This window comes from Chiloscyllium plagiosum, chromosome 39 (assembly GCF_004010195.1).
Source record: "Chiloscyllium plagiosum isolate BGI_BamShark_2017 chromosome 39, ASM401019v2, whole genome shotgun sequence".
Classification (NCBI taxonomy): domain Eukaryota; kingdom Metazoa; phylum Chordata; class Chondrichthyes; order Orectolobiformes; family Hemiscylliidae; genus Chiloscyllium; species Chiloscyllium plagiosum.
In genome coordinates, this window is record NC_057748.1 from 26,929,149 (window position 1) to 26,945,831 (window position 16,683).

A 16,683-nucleotide genomic window follows, 5' to 3' on the forward strand; every position below is an offset into this window, starting at 1 on the left:
CACTTGTTGCGAGTGTTGAATAACTTTGTCCCACTGAGACAGACAAGGAATGGTAAAGTGAAGGAGCCTTGGATGTCAAGAACCAAGGAGCTTCTTGTTGAAAGGAAGAAGGTTGAGGAAGCAAGGATCTGGCACAGCTTTAGAGGAATACAGGGTAGCTAGGAAAGAACTCAAAAATGGACTGAGGAGAACTAGGAGGGGGCATGAGAAAGCCTTGGCAGGAAGGGTTGGGGAAAACCCAAAGGCGTTCTACACTTAGGTGAGGAATAAGACAATGATCAGAGAGAGGGTAGGGCCAATCAGAGATAGTGGAGGGAACTTGTGCCTGGGGTCTGAAGAGGTAGGGGAGGCCCTAAATGAGTTTTTTCCTTCTGTATTCACGAGAGAGGGACCTTGTTGATAAGTGAGAACACTGTGGACCAGGTTAATAGGCTCGAACAGATTGATATTAAGGAAGTGGATGTGCTGGAAATTCTGAGAAACATCAAGATAGCTAAGTCCTCAGGGCTGGACCAGACGTATCCAAGGTTACCACAGGAAGTGAGGAATGAGATTGCTGCGCCTCTGGTGATGATCTTTGCATCCTCATTTTCCATGGGAGTTGTACTGGCTGATTGGAGAGAGATGAATGTTGTTCCTCTGTTCGAGAAAGGGAATAGGGAAACCCCTGGGAATTACAGACCAGTCAGTCTGACGTCTGTGAGAGCCAGGTACTGGAAAGGATTGAGAGAGATAGGATTTATGACTATTTGGAAAAACATAGTTTGATTAAAGATGGTCAGCATGGCTTTGTGAGAGGCAGGTCATGCCTCACAAGCCTTGTTGAGTTCTTTGAGGATGTGACAAGACACGAAGGTCGAGCCGTGGATGTGGTAGGCTCGTTCAGAAAGTTGGGTATGGGATGCAGGGAAATCTGACTGTCTGGATACAAAGTTGGCTGGCTGAAAGAAGACACCGAGTGGTAGTTGATGGAAGGTATTCTGCCTGGTGGTTGGTGACCAGTGGTATCCTCCAGGGATCTGTTCTTGGACCTCTTCTCTTTGTAGTTTTTATAAATGACTTGGATGAGGAAGTGGAAGTGAGTTGGTAAAGTTCGCCAATGACACAAAGGTCAATGGCGTTGTAGATATTGTCAAAGGCTGTTGCAGACTACAACATGACATTGACAGGATGCAGAGCTGGGCTGAGAAGTGGCAGATGGAGCTCAACCTGAATAAATGCTTAGTGATTCAGTTTGGAAGGTTGAATTTGAATGCTGAATGCAGGGTTAAAGGCAGGATTCTTGTAGTGTGAGGAACAGTGGGATCTTGGGGTCCATGTACATCCCTCAAAGTTCCCAACCAAGTTGATAGGCTTGTTAAGAAGGCATATGGTGTTTTGACTTCCATTAACAGGGATGGAATTTAAGAGGTTTTGCTGCAGCTCTATCAAACCCTGGTTAGACCACACTTGGAATATTGTGTCCAGTTCTGATCGCCACATTGTAGGAAGTATATAGATGCTTTAGAGAGGGTGCAGATGAGATTTATCAGGATGTGGCCTAGATTGGAGGGCTTGTCTTACGAAGCGAGGTTGAGTGAGCTCGGGCTTTTCACGCTGGAGAGAAGAAGGAAGAAAAGTGACTTGATAGAGGTGTACAAGGTAATGAGGGGCATAGATAGAGTAGATAGTCAGAAACTTTTCCCCAGGCAGAAATGGCCATCACTAGGGGTCATAAATTTAAGGTGATTCGAGGAAGGTATAGGAGAGATGTCAGGTAGGTTCTTTATACAGAGAGTGGAATGCACTGCCAGTGGTGGTAGTAGGGTTTGGGGACATGTAAGCGATTGCTGGACCAGCACGTGACGGCAGTAAATTGAGAAGTATGTAGGTTAGGTTGATCTTGGATTAAGATAAATGCTCAGCACAACACTGGGCTGAAGGGCCTGTACTGTGCTGTACTGTACTGTGTTCTATAAATACTGCGGTTACAAGAGCAGGTCACAGGTTGGGATTTCTGCAACTGGTAACTTGCCTCCTGTCTCCATGAAGCCTACCTGGCATTGAATGAGTGAGGAGTGTGATGGAACACTCTCCCACCCTAGAAGGAGGCCATCCAGCCCCTCGAGCTCGTAAGTCATTCTCATCTCTGCTGAGCCAGTACCTTTTCCCACCTGTGCTCCACATCTCTTGATAAATAGCACATTTGTCAGCAACTCTGTCACATGCCCAATGCACCCTTGGCTACTCCAGTACTAGGAAGGTGGACGTCTCTACTCCACAGGGCTGTGAATACTCTGTCATTGATTAATATTGAGGGCTAACATTTTAATGAATGATGGAGCTGGCTGAAAGGGCATTCTCCTCCCATTTCTTAGGTTATGTCCCATTGCAATATTGCCTTTATCTCACATGGGTATCCTGTCTTGGATATGTGTCGCTGTCCCCTTGCAGTCATTGGTTCAATATCCTGGCATTCCTATCTCTTTCTATCTTTACAGTCTACGTGATGATACAACAGCGCACAAGCTAGGAGTAGGAGTAAGGCCATTCAGCTCTTCAAGCCCATTCCTCCATTCAGTATGATCGTGGCTGATCCGTTTGTGTGGCCTGAACACTGCTTTCCCATCTGTGTCCCTGTCCCTTGGATCAATAATCTGTCCAACTCACCTTTGGAATATATCCAAAATCTCAGCCTCTGTTGCTTTCTGGGCAAAATAATTCCATGGACCAACAAATCTCTGAGAAAATAGGTTCTCCCCCTCATGTTCTTTAATGGGAAGCCCTTAATTTTTAAACTGTCCCTTCTAGTTCTGGGTAACCAAAAATGGGAAGCATCCTTTCACCGCTTACCCTGTCAAACTCCCTCCCCCGAGGATCTTTTATGTTTCACTAAGGTTCCCTCTCATTCTTCTAAAATTCGGCTGCAACCTTTTTCCTTGCAAGGTTTAAAACCCTTCGTGTTAGGTATAGGCTGAGTGTGCTTTAAACTGCTACTTAGCACCATAGGACTAGGAATAAGTTTGGTACTGCCAATGTTATCCATCTAGGAGGAAGTGAGGACTGCAGATGCTGGAGATCAGAGTCAAAATGTGTGGCTTTGGAAAAGCGCAGTAGGTCAGGCAGCATCCGAGGAGCAGGAGAGTCGATGTTTCCAGCATAAGCCCTTCGTGCTCGAAACGCTGGCTCTCCTCTTCTGATGCTGCCTGACCGGCTGTGCCTTTCCAGCACCACACCTTTTGACAATGTCATCCATATTCCACATGTCAGAAAGAGACTTTAACACACTCAAGTACTTTAGTCCATAAGCGGCAGCAACTTGCCTGTTTTCTTGTAGTGTGTATGGGCAAAGTGCTTGATCCATGCCACTGCAGCCTATGTGGGACATCTTTGCTTTCAGTGTTAAGGGAGATGTCTGCCATGAGATGTCTGCCAAGTCCCTCACCTCTTCCCCCTGAATCTCTTGCCTGGAATCCACCCTGATGTACTAGATGGCTAGTTACTTGATCATCAGAATTCATAGAATTATAGAATCCCTGCGTTGTGGAAGCAGGCCATTCAGCCCATTGAGTCCACACTAATCCTCTGAAGAACATCCCATCCAGACCCCGTCCCCATAACCCTGTATTTCCCATGGCCAGTCCACCTAACCTGCACACCTTTGAACTCTGGAGAAAACAAGGGAACTTGGAGGAAACCCACATGGGCCGAATGTCCAAACTCCATGCAGACAGCTGCCAGAGACTAGAATCGAATGTGGGTCCGTGGCGCAGTGAGGCAGAAATCCTAACCATTGAGTCAACGTGTACTGTTAAAGGAATTCCATCCTTGGAGTGTGATGGAACCTGTGAAATTGTGATTTTTGATTTTGTTTTAAGAGTGAAGGGCCCATGTAACTGGTTGCATTGACCTGAGACAGAGAGTGAGCTAATGTTTCTTCCTCACCCTCTTTCTCCATTCACCACCCACCCCTAGCTGTTGTGTCATTATTTCTCTTGATTTCCGAACAGCCTGCTCTGCATCTGGTTTGTATAAAATGGTCTGTGAAGCCATTATCTCGAAATCCAGAGGTCTGTGTCTTGAACATAGTAACTGAGCTTCCACATCTCTCTGATTCCAAAAGATTCACCCACCTTTGGTTATATCCCTTGATTGCCTGAGACACCAAATTCTGTTTGTTCCAGTCTTAACTCTTCAATAATGGTGCATCCACAGCCCTCTGAAGAGGATGAGGGGGAGAGTTGCAAAGATTAACCAACTCTGAGTGAAGAAAGTCCTAAATGACCAACCTCCTCTTCTATCGTTCTGTCCAGGGCGAATATTAATCATCTACTCTAGTGGACTCTGTGTGAATCTTGAAAGCTTAAATGAGATAACGTCTTCCTGTCGTAAATGCTAGAGAAAGCTGACCTAACATTTAAAGGTCTGACATTGGTAGTTTGTATTCATTTTTGTGGAGGGTGGAAAGATGAAAGTGTTCCAGTGGAGTGTTAGAGAAGGGCTGCCTTGGTGACCCTGGGTGCATTCAGTTTGCTCCCAGGGAATGACTTGATTTGCAGGGTGGCGTTGTCAGCTCTTGGGGACAACTTGATATTTCCAGCTGGCAACTTGGAAACTGCTGAAGGTAGTGTGTTTCGAATGCTCGAGGGTGCAGTTGTTCTCCACACTGAGAAGGACCAATTTAATAGAGGGGTTGAATTTTATGCTGGGCTTTGGTCCTGAAATAATTATTTCCATTGGTGGGAGGATCAGTAACCCAAGGATTTATTTGGCCAAAGGCCCATTGGAGGTACTATTTTGTCCCACAATAAGAGATGATTTGCTCTGCACTGTCTGGTACAAGAAAGAGCGCAAGAAATGGGAACAAAGATATTCCATTCAGATTGTCAAGCCTGTTGTATATGGCATAGGACTTGGAGCAGACATAACCCCTTCAAGCCTGTTCAATTTAGTACGATCATGACTGATCAACCCTATTAATGTTGCATCTACTCCCCAAATCTCTTGATTCATGGAGAGACCAAAGAGCTATCTTCCCAACTTGCTGTCTGTTAACTCCTTCAGTGGCTCTGATTGTAGCTTTGCATCAGATTAAGCACAGCTGCTGGGCACTGTTTGAGTTTGTGGCAGGTGGGGTGCAGTGAAATGAATGGGACCTTCGGGTTTGGGATGAAGATGCTCCAGTTGAGCTAGGGCTCGCACTTTTTTTTTTAAGGGTGTGTTCATCAGTGGCAGCAGCTATGCTCAAACCCAGAGTATCTCACTGGAAGGAAAAATTATAAGTCCAATCTACATGGAGAGCTGCAGGCCCAAGTCCTTGATGTTTTATTGCAGCCACTTTGTTGGCCAGTCAGTTGGGAGAGACTAAGGAAGGCAGAAACATGAAGGGGATGGAGAGGCTTTCACTGACAAGGTGGAGAGTTATAATATTGGTTTTGATAGGTGCAAGCAGCACTGGCGTAGCAGCTTAATGTTCTCCGGAACCGGTGGAGTCCTTGCTGCTAGATTAAGGCTTGTTTCCTTTTAAATTGAGGGGACTGCCTTTGAAAAGTAAAATGTTGGCCAGAATCTCAAGCTGAGGTCACTTTTCTTCCGTTCCTCTCCAGCCTGCTGACTGCCGAGCTCTGATTGAGAAGCTGAAGGCCTGTAATGATGAGCAGCTCCTGACGGAACTTCAGCAAATTAAGACATGGAATATCGGAAAGGTAGGATTTGTGTGTGTGTGTGCGCATCGTTAAGAAACTGGCATGCTAACCTGTGGCACCACAGGCTGTATAACAATATCGTAGCTAACCTGACCAAATACCGTCTCCTTGAATGTGCTTGGTTAGCTCTGGACAGGGATTCCCTTTTTAGCATGGTCACCTCACTAGCGGATTCATTTAAACCTGAGCACCCAGATCTGCGGTCTAGAGCTTGAGATTTAAAAATCCAGGGCCTTGTATATAGTTCTCAAGACTTCACTATGTGACCTGTTCCTGAAAATTTCTTTTGCTGATCACTGCCAAAGGTTTTTGCCATTGGGGCAAGCATGAGCATGCCAAATTTCAAGGGTGTTGCTTTTGTACGCAACTACCTACAGCCTGAAGAACATGTGTTCATTTCCTTGTGTCTATTTTGAATTACGCAACAGCTTTGAGAACCCATTGTTTTTCCCCTTTGTCCTTCACCACAGTAATGCCAACCAATAAGTGTCCCCTTGCTCCAGCAGTGATGCTCTGGAATTTGGCGTTCTCGTGTTGCTGCTGATAAGTGTAAGACGAGAAGCTTTGTTAACAGGTCTTCCTTTTCAGTGGCCATCTGTATGTTTTTTTAAAAGTAGTCAAAGTGTACACTTCCACAGTGCCTTTTACATCCCCGGGTGTCCTAAAGTGCTCACGACTAACTGAGCATAGTCACTTGGTAATGCAGCAACCGCTTGTACGCGGCTAGCTCCCATGATGCAAGGAGCAATGCGTGTGTAGAGTGAGCTGCCGGGGAGGCTGGTCCGGTTATAGTGTTTGCGAGGCTTCTGGATGGGTACTTGAGTGGGAAGGAGTTACAGGGGTATGGGCCGAGTGCTGGCAAATGGGACCAAATTAATTTAGAATATCTGGCCAGCATGGACAAGTTGGACTGAAGGATCTGTTTCCATGCTGTATATCTCAATGACCCTATGTAATAACGATCTTCCAAGTTTCTACTTGGAAGATCACTGGCTTTGCTCGGCTCTCTAGTCTATTTCTTAAGTTTCTCTAACACTTGAACAAAAACAAAGTACTGCTAGAAGTGCTGGAGAAACACAGGTCTGTGGAGAGAGAAAAATAATTAATGTTTCAAGTCCAGTTGTGTTGTGTCCTTCCCTGGAGTGCCCTTCTGCACACACCAGTGGGAGTCCCCCCACACCAGTGGGAGTCCCCCCACACCAGTGGTGCTCCAAGGTAGCTCACTGCCACCTTTTAGGGGTAGTTATCGACGAGCAGCAAATACTGTCCTTCCAACTGCCTTTTCAACGGACTTGTGTTTGATTTTTGTTCTCTTTCCTTTGGCATCATTAAAACTTTGCCAGCACAGAGAGGCCCATCACGCATCCATCTATTCTAATCCCATTTCCCAACACTCGTCCAGTAGCCTCGTAAGCCGTGGTGTTTACAAATGTTCCATCTTAATACTTAACTTTCTTGAGGGTCGACATCTCTCTACCTTTCAGGCAGAGAGTTCCAGATAACCATTGGGCGAAAAAACTTCTACCCTCATCCCTTTTTAAACCTCTTGCTCCATATTTTAAAACAGTGCCCTCCCCCTGGGTTAATGACTCCTCTAGTTAAGTTGGTTTTCAGAGTCAGTTGACATGCAGTTATTAAATTGATTTTCGGATGGGTGAAAGGAATAAAGTACTGAAGCTTCATACTTGGTGTGCAGTTTTTCTCTCCATCTCTGTTGAACCATCTCTCTGCTCTTGCTGTTTTCATAGTCATGCAGCATGGAAACAGACCTTTGCATCCAACTGGTCCATGCTGACCATAATCCCAAACTAAACCAGTCCCATCTGCCTGTGTTTGGTCCGTATCCCTCCAAACCTTTCCTACTCGTGTACTTATCCAAATGCCTTTTCAGTGTTGTAACTATACCCATGTCCACCACTTTCTCTGGCAGTTCATTCCACCCATGAACTACTCTTAGAAAATTTGCCCCTCATTTCCTTTATAAATCTTTCTCCTCTTCCCTTAAAAATGTCTTTGAAGTCTCCACCCTGGGGGAAAGACACTGGCTGTTCACTTGATCTATACCCTTCATGGTTTTAAAAACCTCCATTAGGTCACCTCTCAACCTCCTACACTCCAGCAAAAACCGTCCCAGCCTCTCCCTACTCAAACCTTCCATCTTGGTGACATCCTGGTAAATCTTTTCTGAACCCTTTCCAGATTGATAATATCCTTCCTATAACAGGGTGGTTTTCCTTACACTTTGTCTCTCTATCTTTCTCCCTATCCTCAGTGCGAGCTGTACCACTGGGTGGACCTGCTGGATCGGTTCGATGGAATTTTGGCAGATGCTGGGCAGACTGTGGAAACCATGTCCTGGATGTTGGTGTGCGACAGGCCAGAAAATGAGCAGCTCAAAGCCCTCCTCCTGGCTGTCTTAAATTTCACTGCTTTGCTCATTGAGTACAGCTTCTCGCGGCACCTGTACAGCTCCATCGAGGTGAGTGCGTAAGCCAAATTGTCACCTAAATGGGGTCCGTAATCCAGAAAACGAACACGATATACTGACCTCTTCACTGTCTCTGTTCACAGCATCTGACTACCTTATTAGCATCATGTGACATGCAAGTGGTGCTTGCTGTATTAAATCTGCTGTATGTATTCAGCAAGAGATCCAATTATATCACTAGACTCGGATCTGACAAGAGGACTCCTCTGTTATCACGGCTACAGCACTTAGCGGAGGTAAGCTCTCTGCAGATTTGTTTTTCTCTCCTGCTCTTTTCATAGATTTGCACAGCACTGAAACAGAGCCTTTGGTCCAACTTGTCCATGCCGACCAATCTGACCTTGGCCCGCATCCCTCTAAACCCTTCTGATTCATCATCTTTTCTCTGTTTGTTTTCTCTCTATTCTCTTCTCCCTGTCCCCTGCCGATGCATACGCACACCCAAAAACCTACCCATGATATTTCTTGAACTAAAAATCAAAGTTGCTGGAAAACTCGGCAGACTCTGCTGCTTCTAAAACAAAATCGGGTGGGATTGAAAGTTGTGAGCAAAATGCAAAGAAACTCTGCGATTTAGACAAATTGAGTGGACAACCACGTGGCAGATGTAGTACAATGTGGCAACATGTGAAATTCTACGCTGGGCTGAGCATTATTGTAATTGGTGCTATATGGGGAAGTGTGGATGTACAAAGGGATCAGAGTGTCCTTGTATGCTCGTCAATGTAAATAAACAGGCAGCCGGGAACTAGGAAGGCAAATAGTGTGTTGGCCATCATTGCAGGAGAATTTAAGTTCGGCAGTAGGGATGTCTTATTGCAGTTATACAGGACCATGGTGATACCACACTTGCAGTATTGTGTGCAGTTCTGGCCTCTCTACCTCAGAGATGGGGTACTTGCCATAGGAGTGCAGTGAAGGTTCATTGGGTTGATGGCATGACTTTCCTATGAGAGATTGGTTCGATCAGGCCTGTGATTCAGTAAAGATTAGAAGAATGAGAGAGAACTTTGTGCGTTTCGATCAGATTCCAACAGCTATGTAGGCTATGTGCGGGGAAGATTTCCCTTTGTTAGGGAACCAGAAATCACAGTCTTAGGATGCGGGCTGTGCCATTTAGTACTGAGTTGAGGAAATATTTCTTCAACCTGTGGACTTCAGTAGCACAGAAGGTAATTAGTCCAGGTCACCTTATTCAAGAAAGAGATTTTTCAGATATTAAAGGCCTCATGGGTAAGGAGAGAAAACACTAATATGGCATTGAGGTTGACAATCAGCCATGATCATATTGAATGGCAGAGCAAGCTCGAAGGTCAAATGGCTGATTCCTGGCTTCTTTGTTTTCTATCTGTGGAAGGAGAAACCAGATTAATGTTTCTATCTGTTAGGACTGGAGCCGTATTGGATTTGAAATGTTAACTCTGTTTTTGTGTTCACAGGCGCTGCCAGACCTGTTGAGTTTCTCAGAACTTTCTATTCTTAATTGTTTTGTGTTCTGTTAACTGGTCAGAAAGTGAAGTGCCCTGGTCATTGTCAAATGCTGGTCATTGCTTCCGCTGACAGTGCAGCTGAAATTCATGGGAGGATGAGGCCTCCGTGTTTGTGAGGGAGTCTTACTCCTTCAAAATGTTTTTGAAGTGCTTTTGGGCTGACATGACACACATCGTGGATATCTGGGTGATTGGTGACTGTGCCTTCTGCAGGGTAAGGGTAAGGGACAGGCTGGTGGCATGAGCTCAAAAGCCAAGTGTATACACAGTTAAGATGTAACCACACGATACAGCTGCTGGCTCTGTGCGTGTTTGGAATAGCCCAGGGATGATGTGCATTTTGAGCTGCTGGTCCAGAGCACCATGTTGGTGAGGCGAGAGACGGTGAGATGCAGGGACAGCCACAATACTGTAGAGGAGTGAGTTCCAGGGTTTTGATCCAGCAATGGTGAGGGAGCACTGAAAATACAACTCCAAGTCAGGATGGTGTGTGGCTGGGAGGGGGACCGGCAGGTGTGGTGCTCCTTGGTAAAAGTCATGGCAGGTTTGGAAGGTTCTGTCTGAGGGGATTTGGCTGGTTAGAACACAGAATTGTACAGGGAGAAAGTGAGGACTGCAGATGCTGGTGATCAGTCAAGAGTGTGTGCTGGAAAAGCACAACAGGTCAGGCAGAATCCAAGGAGCAGGAGAATCAACATTTTGGGCATAAGCCCTTTACCAGGAATCCATCCTTGCTGAAGGGCTTATGCCTGAAATGTCAATTCTCCTGCTCCTCGGATGCTGCTTGACCTGCTGTGCTTTTCCAGCACCATACTCTTGACATAGAATTATGCAGCACAGGAATGGACCCTTTGGTTCACGGTATTGTGCCAAACGAAACCAATCCCTTCTGCCTGCCCTTGATCCATGTCCCATCATTTCTTGCATATTTATGTGCTTGTCTCTTAAACACCCCTATCGTATTTGCCTCCGCCTCCACCCCCACCCTGGCAGCATGTTCAACACTCCTACCATTCTGTGTTTTAAAAAAAAAAGACTTACCCCTCACATCTCCTTTGAACTTCCCCAATCGCCTTAAATGAATGCCCCCTAAAATTAGACATTTCAACTCTGGGACAAAGATTCTGATAGTCAACCCTATCTATACATCTCATAATTTTATATACTTCCATTAAGCCTTCCCTCAGCCTCTGCCGTTCCAGAGAAAACAAACCGAGTTTTTCTAGCCTCTCTGTGTAGCTCATTCCCTCTAATCCAGGTAGTATCCTGGTAATCCTCTTCTGCAACCTCTCCAAAGCCTCCTTCCTGTAATGTGGCGACCAGAATCCAACTCTGTACTCTGTGTGGCCCAACCAAAGTCTTACAAAAGCTGTAACGTGACATCCTAACTCTTGTACTCAATTCCCTGACCAATAAAGGCAAGCATGCCATATGCTGCCTCTGCCACCCTAGTTACCTGCTCGGCTGCTCTTAGGAAGCGATGAACTTGAACCCCATTGTACGTCAGTGCTGCAATGCATCTTGTAGACTGTGTACGTGGGTTCCACTGTGGTGAAGAGAGTGAATGTCAAAGCAGGGTTGGCGGTTTAATGTGTCAGACAGACGGGGGCTGCTTTGTCCTGGATGGTGTTGAGCTTCTCGCGCGTTTTTGGACTTGCACCCATTCAGACAAGCAGGGAGTACTCCTTCACACTCCCAACTGCTGCTCCTAATAAGCCAGTGTTTAAGTCCCCTCTCCCCAGTCCCCTCTCATTTTGTAAACCTCTATAAGGTCACCTCTCAGCCTCCGACGCTCCAGGGAAATCAGTCCCAGCCTGTTCAGCCTCTCCCTATAGCTCAAATCCTCCAACCCTGGCAACATCCTTGTAAATCTTTTCTGAACCCTTTCAAGTTTCACAACATCTTTCCGATAGGAAGGAGACCAGAATTGCATGCAATATTCCAACAGTGGCCTAACCGATGTCCTATACAGCCGCAACATGACCTCCCAACTCCTGTACTCAATACTCTGACCAATAAAGGGAAGCATACCAAACGCCGCCTTCACTATCAGACCTACTGCTGAGTCTTTGTGGAGCAAGATTTTAATTTAACCTCCTATTTTTCTACTTTTTAAGAGAAAAAAAACCCTCCTGTCTTTCTTCCAACAGAGTTGGGGTGGAAAAGAGAATGGATTTGGCCTTGCGGAGTGCTGCCGTGACTTACAGATGTCGGTGAGTGGGCGTTCAGGGAAATTCTGATTAAATCTGACCCAGCCTCTGACATCAAGTGAATGCTGAGCTTCCTGATGTGACTTGCTCTCGGTCGCCAATGCTTTGCAGGACTGAGGTGGCGTCAGCTAATGAGCCAGAAACCAACCCGAGCCATGCAGCATACTGCTGCACTCTGCGCTCCTCTCGTTTACAATTCGCTGCTCTGGATAGCCTTTTCTACTGCACAGGAGTTTGGACCCTGCTGTTAGTGGAGGCCAGCTTTCCCATGCCCGCTCACTGAGCCAAATGGTGGGCGCAGCTGGCCTCTGGCAGGGGCATGGAGCGCATCATTTTCCAGCGTTTTGTTTTGCAGTCTGCTCTTGTAAACACCTCTAGCAATTAACTCCCTGTTTCCTATCTGCTGGATGTAACTATGAAATGCCTTCTGGGGGAGATTGTACGGATCTCTATGTCATTGGCTGAGTAGCTATCTTGGCAAAAATAAAGCATCTCTTGCACTTGGACTTTGCTCCTTATGGTCACATAGGAAACAAACCCCTCCCCACACTCGAGAGAAAGAAACGTCTGTCACGTAATGCAGTTGTGGGGTACGTGTTTGATCTGAGAGTGGCGAGGGCAGTGGCTCAAATGGATCGGTCTTTGGGGATGTGTAATAGCCTCTGATGGCTTTGCCGGAACTCAGTTTACAGTATTTGCAGCTTTGCCAGTGTGTGGAGTAACATCAGCCTTCATGTGGTCTTTTCCAGGCTAGGTCGCTTGTCGGTTCTGCACCCTTCCCCACAGCCTCTTCACATTATGCCAAAAGAATTGCAGTGCTCGTTTACAGGCCTGTTGAAAGCCCAGGCGTTTGTTGTGCTCCAGAGTGGGAGGGATGCTCCAGTTTCCGTTTCAGTGAAGAAAAATGTGCACTGTTTCCCTACGCAGTCCAGTGAAAGAGCAGCAAACAATGATGGCCTGCAACCCTGCTGCATCGGTGCATGCTGTTGTGCAATTGTACCCATTTTTATTTTTGTGCTGTTTGATTTTGTTTCTCATTTAAGTTGTCTGTGAAGGAACGAACGCAGCCCTGAACCTGTTGGGAGAATGAGTGCGGGAGAGGGCAGGATAGAAAATGCTCTAACGCATGAATGTTTGGCCTGAAATTGCCACTCCTGCACTAGTTGAAGGCGTGCATTCACATTCCCAGTCCCACTTCTGTGGTTTGTCAGTCAGTCCCATCCCCTGTAAGTTTGGGACCCACACCCTGGGATCCACCAGCTCTGATTCATGTCAGGTTACTCTGGCAGCCAATCAAACCCCTCCCCTCCACTTCTAAATGACAGAAACTTTGTAATTCAACATGAGCTAATTAAAGTGTTTAGAGTGAAAACAAACAAAGCAGCTTATACAGAAGTGAGGAAAGCCATAAAACTGCAAATCGGGTAATAAATTCCCTCTTTTTTTTGTCCTTTTTTTCATATAGAAGTACCCACCTAGTGCAACAACACTACACTTTGAGTTCTATGCAGAGCCAAGTGCCGAGGTGAAGTTGGACAAAAAGGTGAGGTTTCGTTTTTTTTTTCCTCCCCAAAGATATTCTGAGCAGGCGTTAGCTTAAAAGGACAGAGCTCTCTCATTTCTCAAGTGCCCTCCATATCCCCGGGACATCCCAGAGCACTCCAACCCCCAACCTGCCCTCTCATGGCCCACGTTTTTTTGTGAGGTGTAGCTTTCATTTGCACAGGGAACGCCACATCCTAGTTTGTGCACAGGAGGCTCTCTGTCGTCAGTGAGGGTAAACGGCCTGTTATGGGATAAGTGCAAGGCTGAGATAGTGGGCAGAGTGACCACTGCTCCTCTTCAGTCACAGGGTCTTAACTGATGTGCGAGCACAGATGAAGCCTCTCTTTAGCTATCCCCCCTGTTCTACCGGCTCTTGTCATTCTGACAGTAATGAAAAGGGTTATCCGCACTTAGGGTCTGCCTTGACCCTAGTTGTTTTTATTGAGTATTACTTTGTGTTGAGAACTGGGCTGTGTATAAGCTCCTTGCACTGCTGTTCAGATTTGAGCAAGGGTTTGAATTGTGCAGCCTTGGATCCCTTTTTGAATCCTGGCCACTACTGTATGAGCAAAACTCAGGCAGGTAACCATTGGGGTCCCGTCTTGGCTAACGAGGTAGAAATTATGACATGGTCCCTGCACGTCATTGAGACGTTGTTATGTGCTGAGTTCAGCGCAATTCAGATGTTTCCTTTGATATAGGAACAGGCCATTCAGCTACGTGCACCTCTACTGCCATTCATTTGGTTAGCGGCACTCCACATTACTTAAAACCTATAGCCAAATAGAAGGCTGTTTACCACTCTCTTGCAATTCCATTGACCCTCACTGCTGTTCCGCTATCCTTCCCACAGCCCCTTGGAGGCTGGAGTAGGCTTGGTGTGTAAGAAGTGTTTTAGTTTTAGGCCCGTTATGTGTAGGAGAAGGCCATTCAGATTCTCCGGCTTGCTCTCCTGCTCTGAGCCCTTTGTAATATTTGGTTTTCACAAAACACTCTCTGTTTAAAATTAGCAATTGATCCTGCAGTAGTTACTGATTGCAGAAGGGAGGTCCAAACCGCCTTTGCACTGTCCCATTCCAGGTTACCCTTTCAGCAGAAGTAGTTTCTGGCCTCTACCCTATTAGCTCACCAACAAAGCTCTAGAACTTTGGCTCAGTTTCCCCCTTAACTTTCCTAATTCCAGGGAATGCAATGCAAGTCTGTGTTTAATCCCGGCTTGTCATGAAAACCCCTAGCCGTCTGGGTATTGTTTTGGTGAATCTCTGCTGCACTCACTCAACAGCTGTTTCCAGTAACTCCTGGTGTGGTCTAACCAGGGATTTGAATGGCTGGAGTATGATTCCTTGAATTCCAGTCCCCTGCTGGTATAAAGGACAACATGCCTTTAGTTTGCTTATTTTCTGTAAGTGTTTCTGATAGATTGGTCGGAGGATAGGTGTTGGCATCATCATAATGTCACTGGACTTGTAATCTAGCACCCCTGGTTGCTGCACTGGGGTCTTGGGTTCGAATCCCACCACAGCTGCTCGTGGAATTTTTAAACTCAGTTCATAAAATCTGGGATTAAAGGGTAATTGTGATCATTATTTTTAAAAAGTCTGCTTCCAGAACCTTCAGGGAAAGCAATCTGTTGACCTCACCCACTCCGGCACGTGACTTCAGGTCTACAGTGACTCTGAAATGGTCATGAGGCAGATAGGCTTGGGCAAAAGTGAAGTCAACACCCCATGAGAAAATAAAGAAATTGTGTACCCAAGCACCCCTTGTGCTGGAGAAAGAAATAATTTTTCCCTAATTACCCCATCAAATCCGTATATTAATTTAATTTTGTCATTTATATCCCATCAACCGTTAACTGAAATCTCACTGATATAAACAAGGCTTATGCAACCTGTCCTTGTAGTTTTACCCTTTAGACCATAATAGTCTGAAGAATTGCTGTGTAGACTTTTACTTGGTTGAAGGGTAGGAACTGTACCCTGAGAGTCTGTGTCTTTTCATGAGGGGATCTTTGATGAGGGGTGAACCATGCCTCATCAGCTTTTAGATCTCCTACACACTGTCTGTGCAGGTGTTGTCTGTCGAGAGTAGGGCTGTATCTGAAATTGCAAGAGTTGATTTTGGTGACCATTTGATTGGAGGCATAGGGTATCAAACCAGTGGGTAGCATGGACTGATGCAAGGCTGTGATAATCCAGCTATAGATGGATTGTAAGTAGGTTACGGTCGGAGTCTTTTCTGTTTACAGATTGCCGACATTGTTGTCATCAGGTGTCAAACTGTACAAGATTGCAAATTTAAGGCATTTACTATAATAGTCTGAGATCCCACTGAGAAATATTCTCTCCCTAGTTTACATCTGCCTTTTACAATCTCAATGTCCCTCAGTGCTTCAGAGCCAGGGAAGACCATTGTGTGGTCACTGTGATGATGCAGGAGATGCAGCAGCAGCACATTGTGCACTGCAAGCTCCTGCAAACAGCGAAGTGAAAACAGCCCACAAGATGTTGGCACCGCCATTCAATGAGATCGTGGCTGATCCAATAAACTTCAACTCCACTTGCCTGCCTCCCTTCCATAAGGGGGTGGCACAGTGGCTCAGTGGTTAGCACTGCTGCCTCACAGTGCCAGGGACCTGGGGTTAATTCCAGCCTTGGGCGATTGTCTGTCTGGAGTTTGCATGTTCTTCCTGTGTCTGCATAGGTTTCTTCCAGGTGCTCCGGTTTCCTCCCACTATCCAAAGATGTGCAGATTAGGTCAATTGACCAAGCTAAATTGCCCATAATATTCTGGGATGTGTAGGCTAAGTGCATTAGTCAGGGGAAGGGTATGGGAACGGGTCTGGGTGGGGATACTCTTTGGAGGGTCGGTATGGACTTGTTGGGCCAAATGGCCTGTTTCCACATTGTAGGGATTCTATGATTCTGTGAACTGTTAATTCCTTTACTGAGCTTATTGATTCAACCCTTCATTGCAAAATAAAAACACATCACTGGGGAAAACAATATAATACGGGTAATTCTTGGACAAGCCATATTATAGAAACAGTTGATGTAATCACATTGCAGCCGAAACATGTTTTAAAAATCTGCACTTTAGAAACTGTCTCCAATTTGTCAATCGCATTACAGCGAGTTCGCGTTAACGAAACGTTCATTATAGCAGAACGACCTGTAGCTTGTGCATTATCAAGAGTGTGATTATGTTGGAATAGTCGAATTCAGGATCCAGGTAATCTGATCTAGTGATGTTGATTGAGGCGATAA

The 16,683-nt window shown here is 45.9% G+C and overlaps 1 protein-coding gene across 13 annotated transcripts in view; it reads left to right on the forward strand.

Annotated features, from left to right (window-relative positions):
• Positions 1-16,683, forward strand: part of huwe1 (HECT, UBA and WWE domain containing E3 ubiquitin protein ligase 1) — a 218,386-nt gene that overhangs the window by 46,515 nt on the left and 155,188 nt on the right. For 12 of the 13 annotated variants that reach the window (XM_043680060.1, XM_043680068.1, XM_043680065.1 and 9 more), the window contains 5 exons: positions 5,586-5,684; positions 7,957-8,163; positions 8,256-8,408; positions 11,813-11,875; positions 13,338-13,415. In XM_043680060.1, the coding sequence (XP_043535995.1) occupies positions 5,586-5,684; positions 7,957-8,163; positions 8,256-8,408; positions 11,813-11,875; positions 13,338-13,415 (600 nt within the window). The remainder of the gene's footprint in view (positions 1-5,585; positions 5,685-7,956; positions 8,164-8,255; positions 8,409-11,812; positions 11,876-13,337; positions 13,416-16,683) is intronic. The other variant, XM_043680070.1, reaches the window with a different exon arrangement.